This window comes from Chelonia mydas, chromosome 16, assembly GCF_015237465.2.
Source record: "Chelonia mydas isolate rCheMyd1 chromosome 16, rCheMyd1.pri.v2, whole genome shotgun sequence".
NCBI classification, from domain to species: domain Eukaryota; kingdom Metazoa; phylum Chordata; order Testudines; family Cheloniidae; genus Chelonia; species Chelonia mydas.
Genome location: NC_057857.1, coordinates 23,406,098 through 23,421,079, shown reverse-complemented (window position 1 = coordinate 23,421,079; position 14,982 = coordinate 23,406,098). Strand labels below are relative to the sequence as shown.

Genomic DNA, 14,982 nt, shown 5'->3' with positions numbered 1-14,982 from the left:
CAGTATGTATTATGCATCAAGTGAGGGAAGGGTGTCAGAAATATTAGCCACAGAAGGTAGGAGAAGAAAAAGTATGCACTTACCCTCAATAAGAAAGTAGGCTTGGTTCATGAGTTAAGTATAACAGTTCCCCCACAGAGGTCAGTTAGCTCCTTTACATGTTAACTACCTGGTCCATTGACACTGGAATACCATTGAGCTAACCAAGTAAGGTGACTAGAAGGAAGTCCAGAGTTTTAATCAAAAATATTGCACCACAAATTAGTTCAGTTGTTTCATAGTGTTATATAATACAATCCATATTTACAACACGAAAGGAATAGATTAAAATCCACTGGCAAATGTTCATAGAAAGGATTATATATACCCAGGAGCTTCTATAGAAGGAAAAAGTACATTAATTATTTTAATATATACACCATAGATTATTCTTGCTGTGATAGTTACAGAAAATTCAACACAAGAAAACTAGCTCATAGCAAATTAAGGACCTTAAATTCCTATAGGATCAAACTGAAGTTATGCTATTCAACAGATACTGTAAGTTTCTCTAGCATACAGCCCACCTTGTTCCCTTTACCCTGATCCCCTAGCCAGCTGAGGAGACTACTTTCCTTCATGTTAAACAGCAACCCATAGCAGATTAAAGGAACAACTCAAACCAGCTTTTAAATAAATCCTTAAGCAGCATGCTGGTGGTCACTGGTGGACAAGAACAGTACAAGGGGCATCACCATACTGGAATTTACCTGCCCTAGATCCACTGTCATCAAGAGACACTAGCAAGGGTCGCTACTGCAATTGAGAATGTTTGAATTTCTTTGATACCTTATGGAAAGGAGCCATTCATCCTACAGTAATTTTTTTAATCACAGTAAAATGAAAGCTTTAGTTCTAAGTACACACAGGCATAGCCCTCATTGCTCCATTTGGAGAGGGAAGAATAATGGACGCAAGTCTCTGCCCCTTAAGATTCATTAAATTTTCTAATATGAAAGCTTTTACATTTGTTTGTATGTTGTAAGTTAACTGTGGTAAAGGCAGCCCTTGAGCCCCTCCATTGAGAGTAATGCTGTAGGTGAAGCTAAAGCCATTAAAGGTGTTTACTTAGGTGTAAGGACAGAGCCTGTTTACTGAAAATCTTATTGCTGTTCTTCCACAATGGAAGGGTAACTTGATTTATAAAACTCCTTTTGACATTACTCTTACTAGCACAGGCCAACTCCTACACCCTCAGTAAGGTTAAAATACTACAGTGACTATGAATGTCTTATCAAGAAACATTTGGTCTAAAATTCTATCTTAAGAATATGTTGAATTTCTTTAACAAGATGTATTTGATAAAAATACTGTTATTCAGCAATACCCGAGAGCCTTTTTGCCAAAGAATGACTAAACTTGCTGCCTGTGTAAGTTCTATATTTTCTATGTAGCTTTTATAAATACTTCAGTTTTTTTAAACAAAGCCAGACAAATTGCTGCTTCCTATTTTTAATGTAGTTTGTGGTTAGTAACTAAGGGCAAAATTCTATTCCAGCTCTGTATGGCAGATCAGGACTTAGTCTGTCCTTCCTCTCCAGGGAAGTTCATAGTATTCAAGTCACAGGCTGCTGTGTACAAGCTGAATTCTGCCTTTACATTAAAAGGACTAACATGCTCCAACTAAAGAATAGGAGGACAGGAAAGAGCTAATAAGCCCACCACCTTAAAATCAAAGCAAATTTAGTTGAAGGTAAATGTAAAGTCTGAAATAGAACCAATCAATACTGCTTTAGAGGGAAGCAGGTGTTAGTTATAAAAGTCTGCTGCTAGCAAACTTGTAAAGAAAAAAAAATCAAAGGTTTTATACTGACATTCTTTGCCCTTTGTATCACTAAGATTTTTTTTCCTTTCAGTAAGAACTATGGAACTCTTCTTTTAATTATGTTTACAATAAACTGAAAGTCAGCTTTAAAAAGTATTTAAAATGGTTTACTACCTTTCTTCCCAACACTAACAACTTATGATACAGACTAGTACATTAGTTTAAAAGGTGATTGAGTATTAGGTACTATAATTAAGACCATTTTAAATATTAATTTTTTTCTTTAAGAAAAGTAAAAATCAGACAACTATAAAGTTGTGCTCTCTCTCTGAAAATTAAATAAATGTCATCTGTGCAGTTTTCATGACCGCAGGCCAGGATCTATGCACGGTAAAATTTACACAGTGATATGAACAAATGCTAACAAGTTAGGTCAGTATAACAAGGCAAGACTTTGTTTTTGGTTATACCCCTTGTTCGTGTTCTCAAAAAAGCTTTTAGAACTGTCAGGTATTGAACACAGTACCACCAGCAAACACCCCTTCATTGCCACCTGTGCACAATGAGAAAGGGAAGCTTTACTGTATGTACCTAGAGTTATGGAACTCTAGTATTTCGTGACAACAGAAGCTGGGATTCCCCCATCACGACAAATGTAACTGTCAAAATCCTGAACTGCCACCAATGTTTAGTGAAATTAATATAATCCTTTGGTGCCAAGACACAGGATTTATGAGCATAAGGAGATAGCTGTTACACAGCTAACAGGCCATTGAGACAGAGTCCCTGAATCCACCCCAGAGAGAAAATTTCAATTTGCAGTGAAGGATGCTGCTTGTACAGTATATCTTTGTAAACAATTTGTCAAAATTCTTGTACAAAATACTGCAATGACAGTGATTAAGACACACCTGAACTAGTGTGTGAAGTGTCCTTTTCACAGAAAAAAAAAGAGGCTAGAAGCTGATTGCCCATTTTCCAGTTCCCTTAAGACCATGCTGTCCTGGGATTCGAGATGGATGGCCGGATACTGCCTTTGGGAGATGGCTTTGACCCAAACCACGACATCTGGCATGGGAAAGCACAACACACATTAACCTAGACTCTTCTTTTAAATCATGAGGATTTAACAAGGGACATCAGCCCTTTGGTTAAAGGTTAAAAAGATTTGGTTAAAAAAACAAGCATTTATACAATATAGGCAGCAAAAGTATTTGCATCCCACACACCTCAGAACTAAGATTCCAGTGAAACTGGTTTCACTGATTTTCATTGTCTGAACAGCACATATTCCTTCTGCTTTCATAAAATTTAGCTGATTATGTATAACAGGATTATTTGTTTAAATTATTTCAACTGAATGTTCCTTTAACTTCATACAGTTTAATTTGTAATCACAGAACCCTGATTAAAGTCAAATGTAAAATACCCACTGTGAAATGGCACCCCATATCCCTCCTGTATACTCAGATATCTAGTCTGAACATGGTTAACTTAACTCTTGATCCAAGTAGGAACAGAATGACAGAACAGTGGGCCTTGGGGTAACACCACATAGCCCTTTACAAACATCCATTAGTAAAATCTCCCTTATGCCCCTCGGTGAGAATTCTCATTTTACGGAACGGGAAACAAGCAAAAACAGGTTATGTGACTTCCATGGTCATACAACAAATCAGTGGCAAAGGCAAGAGTAGAACGCAAGAATTCTGACTCAGCCCCTTGCTCTGAACACTTAAGCACTTCCTCTAGGAGCCAGGATTAGAACTAAGGAGCTACTAGCTTCCTACCCAATACTGAGTCCACTGCTGCCCTTAGTACTTTTCTGGTGCATGGGAAAGTTGTCCTGTACTTGCCTTTGCTGTCTTACACAATCACTTCCAGCAATACTACGAGAAGAGTTTATCATTGTGAGCGGAAACAGAGCAAGTACAAATCACTAATAACCATGTAATGCAAATTGCAGCTTGCTATGCCCTTGAGTACAGCAGTCAGTGATCACTACCGCATGAGAAGAGCGGAGACTAAAACAGTTAGAGATTAAACACCACAGATCATCTATGGGGAGGTAGTGGGTCACTATTAAATGAGATTTAGGCACAAAACGGGAAGCTGGTGGGGCTCTGCCGATAGAAAATAAAAATGAGGATGAAAAGGCAAACTACTCAAAAGATATGTTCTTGTTTAATCACCATGTAATTTATCTGCTGTAAACATATTTAAATGTTTGTAAACACACTGGTCTGCTAATTGCATGAAAACAGCAATTGTCATTAGATACAGAAGCTAAAATTTGGGAAATATGTTGCTGAACATCCTCACTGTTCTATGCTGGGACATCTAGGAGAGGACACACACAAAAACAAATCTTACCTTGTATTCCAATGTTTCTTTGAGCATATTTTCTTCCTCTTGCGAAAAGTTAAGTAACACAGACACAGCTTTAATTAGGTGGAATGCCTGAAATAAAAACAGATGTGTTGATATTTTGCAAAACTCTCAGGTCTCTAGGTCCACTCTGGGATTATGGGGTAGCACTGAGGATCTGTGCAGGTTTGGTATGAAGCCTCTATCCTATCCCATTCACAGGTGTGGATTGTGTCAGCTCTAGGGAACTGCCTTCCATAAAATCACTGAGGTGGCTTACTTCCTCTGTGTTTGGCAGGCAGCTTTTCTTGATTCTTCAGTCTCTGTTGTGGTTTGCATAGTTTGGAGGAAGCACTTAATTTACCTGGTTTATTTGAATGAAGAATGCAGTTGGTTCCCATGGTAACCCTGAATAGTTCCTAGGGTTAACCAGGCTGGTGTATAGGCAGAATGGAGACATACAATATCCTAATGTATCTTTAGTGTTGAGTGTCTGTTCAAACCCGCGGTACTAATATTTTAAATGGATGCATCTTACCAGATCAACAGGACACCAGGATGCAGCTGGTGCTTCAAAGACTAAAGCAGTTAAACATAACACTGTGCAGTTGCAATTCTCTTTCTAGATCTTAATTACAGTTGGAGTTTTTGTTTATTTTAGTAAGCATGAGTGACTGTGGTGTGCAGGGAGGAGAAGAAAGCTGTCAAACGTAGATGTGAGAACAAGTCTTTACCTCAGATTCCCGGCAGGACATGAACTTTAGTACAACATGTTTAAGGTATTCAAAATTGATCTCCCGTGAGTCATTTAAATCAGAGTTGTTTGTGACAGTCATGGCAGCATTAGGCACTTCAGAATTTGGTTTCTCACGTACTTCAGGGATCTCGCTGTCAGGCCTTATTTTCTGAAAAGGAAAAACTGCATTTTATATTTAAAAGTGATATGAATTTAGTACTGGAGAAAGGTGCTATCCTGATACCACTGGAGACTAAAGTCCTCTATCCACAAGACAAGAGTAGCCAGGCAGGAACACTCAAGCAAAAGCTTCTCCCCACCTTACCCCGAAAGAGCCACTTGTAGGGAGAAGATGGTGATTGTCTCCATATCCACTAAATCCTTGGTCCCTCTACCCAGACTGCCAGCACAGAAGCTGCTAATGGTGTCTACATCACACAAACCACTTCTGGAACTGGACCTAAACCAAAAAGAGTGTTGTCTCTAGCCTGAGCAGGATTTGCCTTGGTATTGTAGAAGGGAAGGCTCTGTATCCCATTAGCAACACCAGAGCCATCCAATCCTAACAAAAGGATATTTAAAACCTTTAAAGGCAGGTAAGTTATCAAATTTAATAAAAATGACTTCTTAGATGACTGCACCAAGTTGGTCTAACGCTGATTGAGACAGGGCTCACCATTTCATCCCCTTTACCCTCCCCTCCCTCTACTAGGATTGCAGGGTAGAGTCTTTCCCAAAGATGGATACCACTAAGGCTGCGAGATTGACCCGCAGAGGCAGCTAAATAGCAATCAAATCTCAATTCTTCCATCTCCAAGGAGAAGCATCAGGAAATCCTCAGTCACCCTGGAGCCAGGTCTTCTATAACCCACTATCAAGCAAAAGAAAAAACCAAGATGTGCCCAAACCCTGTTCTGCATCCTTTTATTCACTGTGAAGTGACCGCAAGGAAGAGTCTATGAAGGAATACCTCATCTCTCTTGTTTTCTAGTGCAGGTTTCCAGAGATGAACAAAGTAACCCTAGATTACTGCAAAGTGCAATGAACCAATCCTCAGCCCTTACATCAGAGGAGCTACAGTGACCTGGCCACACCAGCTCTGGATGCTACCCTGGATTTCCCCTAGATGCAAAAGAAGAGATCAGGGCTGGCATAATTATTTACTTGTGCTGAAATTACTGATTGACGCAGTACTCACATCCTGATTAAACACCTCTTAGAGCTGTGAAGCATCTGTGGGATTAATGAATATTTATATCCCCAGACTGGGGATTCGTTTTGCTGGGCACTCTGTAAACACATATGCAGACAGTCCCTACCCCAAAGGATTTACAATCCGGATGGCAGGAAGTTTTTAAAAACTGGCAGCGTAAGTACCCTGTCAACATCGGGGGGCTGGAAAGGTTCCAGACTTACCAACTCTTTCTGCAGGGTCTTTTTGAGCTCTGCCATTCTCTGCTGTAACTGTTTTATCATCTACACGCACAAGACAGAGAAACTGATATTAGCTTAACAGCATGGAAGCTTCATATCTGAACATGCTCAGACCTAGACAAGTTTCAAATGAAAAAAACCCCAACAATTAAAGTGTAGCTAATGGGGCAGACACTGAACAAAGTTAATGGCTCTGGAGAAGGAATCTGACAAGCCTGAATACTCTGCTCTTTCAGCCACACAGTGCAGCAGGAATGGGATGAGGAGACTATTCTTTAACTCCTGGTGCAGATTAATGTGACAACATTAGAGAGAAAATGTGAGGTTAACAGAAAACAAAGGGGAAAGATACTGCATCAGATACTGAATCTTCTCTGACACAGAAGCAGGATTTTCTGTTATGTATATGACTCCACAAGACTGCAGAGAGCTAAGCTACAATGGATAACTGTGCATGCACAAGGAAATATGGAGACATGTCCTAGGCCTGGAACGATCCCCTTAAAGCCAGTGGGTCAATCCCCACTTTGAAGAGCCACTTCTTCCTTAAGGCACACCCTAAATGAAAAATATTAGAATAAGGGGTTAAAAAAATAAGGTAACTTCTTCCCCTGTATGTCTTGTCTTTCCAGCACTGTATTCTAGACTAATCTTTCCATAGAAGGCTCTGCCTTGACACTGTATCTTGTACAACACCAAGCATATTGTCATCACTTAATAATGAGGCTTCTTAGAAGAAGTGGGTCTAAAGAAAGAAGGCAGAGCAGTGAACCATGGTGTGGGAAGCTGTTCCAGAGGTAGGAGGGGACAGGAAATCCTTTGGCAGCAGCAGGTTTTGCAGGAGGAGGGCAGGACATTAGTACCTAGGGTCACATATTACCTGTAATTTCATGCTTTTCTGCAGGCCTGATGGCCCTCACTGACACACAGTGGGCTGCTGAATCAGGAATACAAGCCACATGAGCCAAATGGGGAAAAGCCATTTCCACTGTATTTCAGTTACCTTGTTTTTCTCAGAAATTTGCTGCTCCAAGTCTCTATTGTCTTTCTTAAGTTGAATAATGTCTGCAGCTGCCACCTCTCCATTTTGTTCCACCTCACGGTCTTCTGGAGGATACAAGTGCTTATTAAAGGCTCTTGCTGCTTCTAATGCCAAAACCTTCAAAGGTAAAGAGTAAAGCAAATCTCAGAGACCACAACTTTGGCAGGCAGGTGCCACTGCCCGAAGATAAAGCTCCACTGTGTTTTTAAATGGTGAGTTTGGGCAGGACCACCTCTCATTTGTGAAATTACCCAAGACAGACACCCAAAGGGACATGGTAGCTGTCTAACAGAGGTGCTGCTTTTCATAGGACACTTAAAAAACTGACGGAGATTGGGTTCCTCTAGGCCAAGTGCACAGTGACAGATACAGACAGCTCTGATGATGTTTTGAGGCAGCAGGTGGGTTGATGGGGTGACCAATTCAAAACCCGTCACATCCCATGGAGAGGTTTTGTTTGCTTTCAGGCACAGCAGGGTGAGCTGAAGTCTCTGCACGTTTTGATTTTCCAGACAAGACTGGAGGAAGCTGCCCTGCAACTTCACTCACATTTCTCCCACTGGCCAGCAGGTGTTCTTGCTGCTCCTGCATCTTCAGCCTCAAAGCACTGATCTGCTTTCCTGCAGTTTCTTCCCTCTCTGCTGCTTGGCTCTTACATGCTTCTATGTCAGACTGCAACAGGTGCATTTGCAGCAGGAGAGCTTCATGACCTGGGTCAGGACAGACACCGTTAGTGCCATTCTACAGAAGAAAACAGTAACTTCTATTAATTTTCTGCAAACAAAGTGAGTTGCACAGAAGGCAAGTGGGAGAGCCTCAGGCCTATTTCCCCACTCCAGTGATGCAGGAGGCAAATACAATGGGGACTGAACATCAATGCAAGCTGCCTCAGAGCTTTAACCAGGTGACTCCTAGTTCTTGCGTTATGAGAAGGGGTAAACAACACGTCCTTACTCACTTTCTCCACACCAGTCATGATTTTATAGACCTCTAGCATACCCCCCACCCCTAGTTATCTCTTTACTAAGACTAAGACAGTCCCAGTCTTTAATCTCTCCTTATATGGAAGCTATTTGGTACCCCAAATCATTTTAGATGCTCTTCTCTGCACTTTTTCCAATTAAAAATGCTAGCATTTTTATAAACTATAGAGTCAAGCAATCCCTAAAGCTACAGAGACTTTACCACAGTGAAGCAGTTTGGGATGAGTGGACTCCTTTGGTCTAACCTTGACTGAGTTGGTTTAGCTCCTCCTCTTTTTTTAGAATCACATCAGTTTTTTCATTGATCAACTGGTCCTTTCCCTTTATCAGTAAGATCAGATCTGTAAGCTTGAAGACAGACAAAAGAAGGTAAACAGGAACAGTCAATATGTAGAACCCACAAATGCTAAAATCTTTCTGTGGCCTAGCCAAAGGGTTACAGAGTATCACCACCTCAGCCAATGCTGGTCCCTCATTAAGAGAGGTAGGGTTTGAAAGCAGGACAAGATCTTTAATGGAAAAAAGATACGGCTTTGGGTGAACTCTACATTGGAATTGCAACTTCTGTCATGGCCAGCAGATGGCAGCTATGAAATAATTACCAATTTAAAACCATACAGGACTGCAGCTTAAAACGCTCTGCAGTGGGTGGACCTAGGAAGCAGGATGATGAATACTGATCAGCACCACTGTGCGTTTATGGTGATTTCCTAGAACAAGGGTCAGCTTATTGGGCTGGCTCCTCAGCACTAGGAGAAGTAAGTTCAGTGGCTGCTTGAGATGTGTGCTGGGATAGGTATAAGAGTTTGCTGTTGGCTGTAGCTGCTCGTGGCTCTTTGCTCCCAAATAAGATTTTAAAGACACATATGCTAGTTCCAGGCCACACAGAATGTGGGTTAGAGGTCTGGGAGTACAGATTAGTTTACACAGCTAATTACTACAATGCCTAGCAAAATAATATAACTAATGGCCAAAATTGATCAAAATCACATGAAGACTGCTGAAGCCTTCTGACCATCACTTTTTTCAGACAACAGAACGGGGCTCACTTTGGATTACAGCAAACCAAGTCTTTTGTGTTAGGAGAGAACAGCTCTGAATGTGCAATAGATGCTGCTGTTCTTCAATCTCTTTTTAAGCTGCAGACACTCACCATCCAGGAAAGGAAAATGTCATGTTCTATGTACGCACACTTGGTTTATAATCCCATAGGTCAACACAAACCCATTCAAAATCCTGTCTGTTTGCATTCCAGGACATAGGAATGTAGAAAGCATCACTTCCATCCAGAACTTGGGCATTCTATGTGACCCTGACTGATTCATCTGACTGATTCATGAAGAGTCAGATCTGCAACTCACTCCCAAGAGCAAAGAACCCTGAAGAGGTCGTTCTGAAGGCTGGATTCAGTGAGACCTGCACTATTGCTTAGCTGACAACACACAGCTCCCAGCAACAAACAAGCATTGGTCTACGTTGTCCAGTAACACTTTCCTAGACAAAATAAGTTGGACTTGACAGTGGGTCCTTGAATGCCAAGTTGCTAGCACACAGCAAACATTTCTGGGTTAAGTTGGGACCACCTTCTAACAGCATAAACAAGGCTGTGATCCAGTAGAAAAAAAGGACTGCAAGAAGTGTATTGTGATGCTTATGGAAAACTGTCAAAAAATGATGGAGAACCTTAGCACTGGGCTCTCAGCTAGCCTGTAAGCCATGTGTTCCTATCACTGGCCCCTAGCCCTCCCTCTCCTCTTCAACTGCTTAATATACTCACCTGCTGCATCCTGCCGTAATCTCTGATCCTGCAAATGAACACTTACGCACATACCTAACTTTGAGCATATGCACACTTCTATTGACTTCAGGGGAACATCTCACATGGGTAAAGTTACACATCTGTGTAAGCATTAACAGGAAGTCCTTAGACTGGAAACTTTTTGGGGCAGAGACTCTTCCTGGATGTTTGGGGCCTAATCCTGATTTGGGCCCCTGGGTACTAGGATAATTACTAAAACAGGGTCCAGACTGTTTTGTGTGGATTAGGGCAATCCAAGCGTTCAAGCAATAAACCTACCTGATGAAGTGAGCTGTAGCTCACGAAAGCTTATGCTCAAATAAATTGGTTAGTCTCTAAGGTGCCACAAGTACTCCTTTTCTTTTTGCGAATACAGACTAACACGGCTGTTACTCTGAAACCTACCTGCTGCTGTAATTCCTCCCTTTGTTTCCGTGTTTCTTCCAGTGCTTTGGCAATTTCGACACTGACTGTTTCTCTGCTACTTAATTCCTTCTGCAAACCAGTGATAATTCAATAATTACTTACGAGGAGAAAATTCAGTATGAAGCTTTCACAGGAACAAGACTCAAAGACAGTGGTTTCTCAACTCTAAGATCCAAATCCATTAACAAATCGAATTTATAGGTTATTAGCACACACAGTAATCTCATCCCTCAAATCAGACTTCTTGTTAAGTCAATGCTAACTTAAGACTGGCAGGGAGCCCATTTCTTGGAACTTTTCACAAACTCAGGCAATTGCATTCAGCTTACCTAAAATCTAACGCTTTTTTGGTTTCTATTGAAGTAGTCCGTCAGTCTTCACTGCTCTTCCGCTGAAGAATTGTTGCCACATCCCACTCCAGAGGAATCTGCATTTCAGTGATGGGTGAGTGACCCCTAAGCATTAGCTGTAGTGGTTTGGGATTCTTTTTAAAATATATGTGGACGAGAGGATTGATACTGGCACCATTTTTGCATTGGCACTGCTGACAGGTGCACAGTTCTGGTATGCAAAGTCAAACCTGACCACCACATGAAATGTTTCATACCTGCCAATTCCACTTTTTCTTTTTTCAATTTAAAAAGATACTAACAAGGAAATAGAAAAGGAGTACTTGTGGCACCTTAGAGACTAACCAATTTATTTGAGCATAAGCTTTCGTGAGCTACAGCTCACTTCATCGGATGCATTCAGTGCTCAAATGCTTATGCTCAAATAAATTTGTTAGTCTCTAAGGTGCCACAAGTACTCCTTTTCTTTTTGCGAATACAGACTAACATGGCTGCTACTCTGAAACCTAACAAGGAAATGACTCCCTCCAGTGGCCAATTCTTAAATTCTACATCGCACACACGAAGGCTGATATTTAATGTTCAGAGTTTTCTATGAGATTATAATCTTAAAGGAGAGAAGGTTTAGGCTTTAAATGACTGAACAGGGTTTTATTTAGTAGTCAACTAATTTAGATGCAGTAGCTGTTAAAGGAATGAAATGATGTATTGCTAATACTATTCTATGCTTTTATTAGTGCTTTTCTTCCTCAGAGGATTTCAAAGCTATTCATACTTGACAGTATCCCTTTAAGTACTGGAATGTATTGTTTATGCCAGTATTTAGTAAGATCTAAGCATTTTGTGTCAAGAAAGTACCAGCCATTGGAAATGAATCTTGAACGGTTTGTATTCTGTGTAGGATTTTACTTCCAGAGGAAGGTGTGTGGCAGTAATTAACCATGATCTGAACCTAATGTGGCTTTAAGTATGGACAAGAGGGTACAGTTTGCCATTAGCTGTTTATCAAACTTAGTTCTTTACTCAGGCATAGTCATCAACACACAGTTAGGCCCATACCTTTAGTCTTTCCAGTTCAGACTCTTGTTTTTTTAAAGAACTTTCATATTCTTGTCTGCTTTCATTAAAATCTTCATTTTCCTGTTCCAACTGGCTCTGTAAAATGGAAATATCTTGTGTGCCAAGAACCAGTGTTTTAACATTTACAGTGTAAGTAAACATCCATACACCCCACCCCCAAAGAGATGTTGATTTATGCATATTCAGTGCCTCTGAACATTGTTGCTTGGAGAAAGATCTTCACCCTCAACTTCAAACCACCACAGCATGAACAGCTTTGAACCTGCAGTTATATATGAATTTAGTATTTTCAGACAATACACAGAAGGGTTACAGGTGATGCCAGAGGCAGAATCTGGGGATTCAATATCCCTCTAAAGAACAGTTTCTATACTTACTATCTTATGTTGAGAAGTTGTTTTATCAAACTCTCGAGCTGTTTCAAGGGCAGCTATTTGAGCCTCCAGCCTGCTAATCCGTTCCGCACACTGATGCTTTACAGTTGAGATATGCTGTTGTAATTTGCTGCTCTCAACCTCTAGATCTGTTTGCTTCAGGAAAAAACATTACTGTAAGTTAACACTATATTAACCCTATGGTTACTGGAGGGCAGAGTACGTGGAGCTTGCAGTCAGAGTCAGGCATAACTTCATATTGCTCATCCCCATCCCTATCGCCAAAGAATGACAATGCTATGCTTTATTTCTGTGGCCATCTGGCACCTACCCTCACACACAAATACATTTACTCATCTCGGAGCCAATGTCGCAGTATTAGCAGGAAGAATTCTGACAACTGCAGCCTTATCAATAATGAAACAGAACTGGTTGTCACTGAAAATGGTGGAGACTGCTTTAGCATGAGTAGCCTGAGTGATTAGAGGATTCTCACCAGCTTTTGGATCTGTAGTTCCCTCTCACCGATTTCTTCTTTGCTCTTCTCTAGTGCCCCATTAGCAAGCTGTAGTGCTTGTTCAAGTTCTTTCAGCTAAAACAGGAGAGTAAGTTACTCCCTTGTCCATAAAGATGGATATTACTGGAGAGCAGCACACAAAATAGTAATATGGGGTAGGGAAGGAACTAGCCGAGGAGGCTAAACACAGAAACCCTTAGACTGCACCTTTCATGAAAGGGCCTACCTGGCACACGTTGCTTTCTTTAAAATTCTTCAGAAACTCTTCTCTCTCGCAGAGCGATCCCTGTGCTTCAGTTACTTTGCTGTTCAGTTTAGTGACCTAGCAATAGGAATCAAAATGTAAATAAATTAGATAAGGGAATGTGTCATACCATGGCCCCAGCCTCAAACGCCCTCCAGCGGCTGGCTGTGGCATGACAAGTGCACCTGCTTCCCTCTGTCCTTTATTCACCCATGCAAAGAAACCTCTCAATGACAAATTCAAACTCTTTTATTCATATAAAATGCCAAGTCCACAGGTTCCTTGTAGTAAAAACAGTTTCTCCCAACCCCCAAAAGTAAAACTTGATTACAAGAGCTCTTCAATCCCAGTGAAAGGTCACTGGTTGCCCGGACACCCACCCATTAATCGCTCTATCAGAACTAGGTTATTCCCATTCCAGGGCCCCACCCTCAGAGAGGTTCAAGACGCACTTTTCTCCCACAAGTTTCTTCCTGGAGCCCAGAGTCAGCCCCTCACTTGTAAGTCCTACCCCTGCTCAGGGGAACCTCCCTCCAGGACCAACCCCTTTTTCCTGGGCACTTTTCACAGCTCACCAGAGCTCTCACTGCAGTGTTACATTCCCCAGCCCTCCTTATCTGTGAGTCCTACCCCTGCTCCTGGGGGCCTCCCTCCAGAGTTAACCCCTTGCTTCTGAGCCAGGCTTACGGTGACCACTCTGGCTCTTCCCCTTTTCCTAGGGACCACTGTACAAGTCTTCCTGAACTTTGCAGGGTTCCCAAGCTCCAGCCAGTCCTTCAACTGTTTTCCTCAGAACTCATCACCTGCAGCTCACTGTTACTACTCTCCTGGTTTCCTGCAGCTCTTTCCTTCAGACAACTCTCTGCTGCTCTCTCCTCTGCAGGAAGGAGGCTCTGACAGGCCCCTTCCCATCTTCCTTCAGGGACCTATAAGGGTCTAGGGCACAGGTGTCATCTTTTAAGCAACACTGGGGATTGGGTGTGTGTGGGTGTGGGAGAGTCAGTCAACTGGCCAGTCACCAGTGCACTGGCTTCGTACCTCTAAAAGGCCAGTGTCACCCTGTGACAGAAGGGTTAGTATGAAATCAGGGCTACAAAATCTCTAGGTAAAACACACATATGGATATGGTGAGATAAGCTTTCCTTTCAAAGCTCAATGTTATATTCAGTCTCAAATCTTCTGAAAAAAAAGATCGAAAGGTTGGCAATTTGTGTTGGGTTTTAAATAAAATTCTTTGGATGCTAAAACACACCTAATCCATCCAGATGGCCAAAAGTGCCAACCCCACTGAGTGCATTGGTGAAGGAGGAGGAAATACCTGGGCTTCCAGTAGGTTCACAGTCTCAGCATGACTGGTTCTAGCTGTCAATAGCTGCTGTCTGGTGTCATCCAGTTTCTGCTCCAGAGCAGTTTTCTGAAGATTAACACACCATCACAGATCATACAGGGGGACTCAGAAGTTTTATCTCTAAAAACTGATTTTATGGTGAAGGCATGATGGCCAGAATCTAAACAGCAGTTACTAGGACTTGTAACACACCTTTGCACCTAGGGGCTGACACTGAGTGAAGCTACTGATCACTACCGCACAGCATTTGAACTGAAAATGGGAGACCTGGAGATGCTTGACTGAAGTCCAAGTTGAGGATGTAATCAGCATCTGTGACCAACTTCAGGGAGTCAGAGAAACTACAAGGTTGCAACAGAAATACCTCCTCTACTGCCCTGCAGAGCCACTCTGCTGGGACACTACAGAACACACGTGCGAAGGGTAAGGTGTGTACTGGCTGTAGCACTTACTCTCTAAAAGGACATTGTGCTGCCTCT

At 41.7% G+C, this 14,982-nt stretch overlaps 1 protein-coding gene across 6 annotated transcripts in view; it reads right to left on the bottom strand.

The window, feature by feature from the left end:
* Positions 1-217: 217 nt before the first annotated feature.
* The window catches only part of GOLGA1 (golgin A1), a 30,216-nt gene continuing 15,451 nt past the window's right edge, over positions 218-14,982 (bottom strand). For 5 of the 6 annotated variants that reach the window (XM_037879963.2, XM_037879965.2, XM_043530577.1 and 2 more), the window contains 13 exons: positions 14,474-14,569; positions 13,138-13,233; positions 12,891-12,986; positions 12,398-12,550; positions 12,000-12,095; positions 10,570-10,659; positions 8,612-8,714; positions 7,933-8,093; positions 7,345-7,500; positions 6,324-6,383; positions 4,906-5,076; positions 4,178-4,264; positions 218-2,872 (listed from right to left, as the gene is read on the bottom strand). In XM_037879963.2, the coding sequence (XP_037735891.1) occupies positions 2,792-2,872; positions 4,178-4,264; positions 4,906-5,076; positions 6,324-6,383; positions 7,345-7,500; positions 7,933-8,093; positions 8,612-8,714; positions 10,570-10,659; positions 12,000-12,095; positions 12,398-12,550; positions 12,891-12,986; positions 13,138-13,233; positions 14,474-14,569 (1,446 nt within the window). In that variant the 3' untranslated portion in view covers positions 218-2,791. Of the gene's footprint in view, positions 2,873-4,177; positions 4,265-4,905; positions 5,077-6,323; positions 6,384-7,344; positions 7,501-7,932; positions 8,094-8,611; positions 8,715-10,566; positions 10,660-11,999; positions 12,096-12,397; positions 12,551-12,890; positions 12,987-13,137; positions 13,234-14,473; positions 14,570-14,982 lie in introns of all 6 variants that reach the window. The other variant, XM_043530576.1, reaches the window with a different exon arrangement.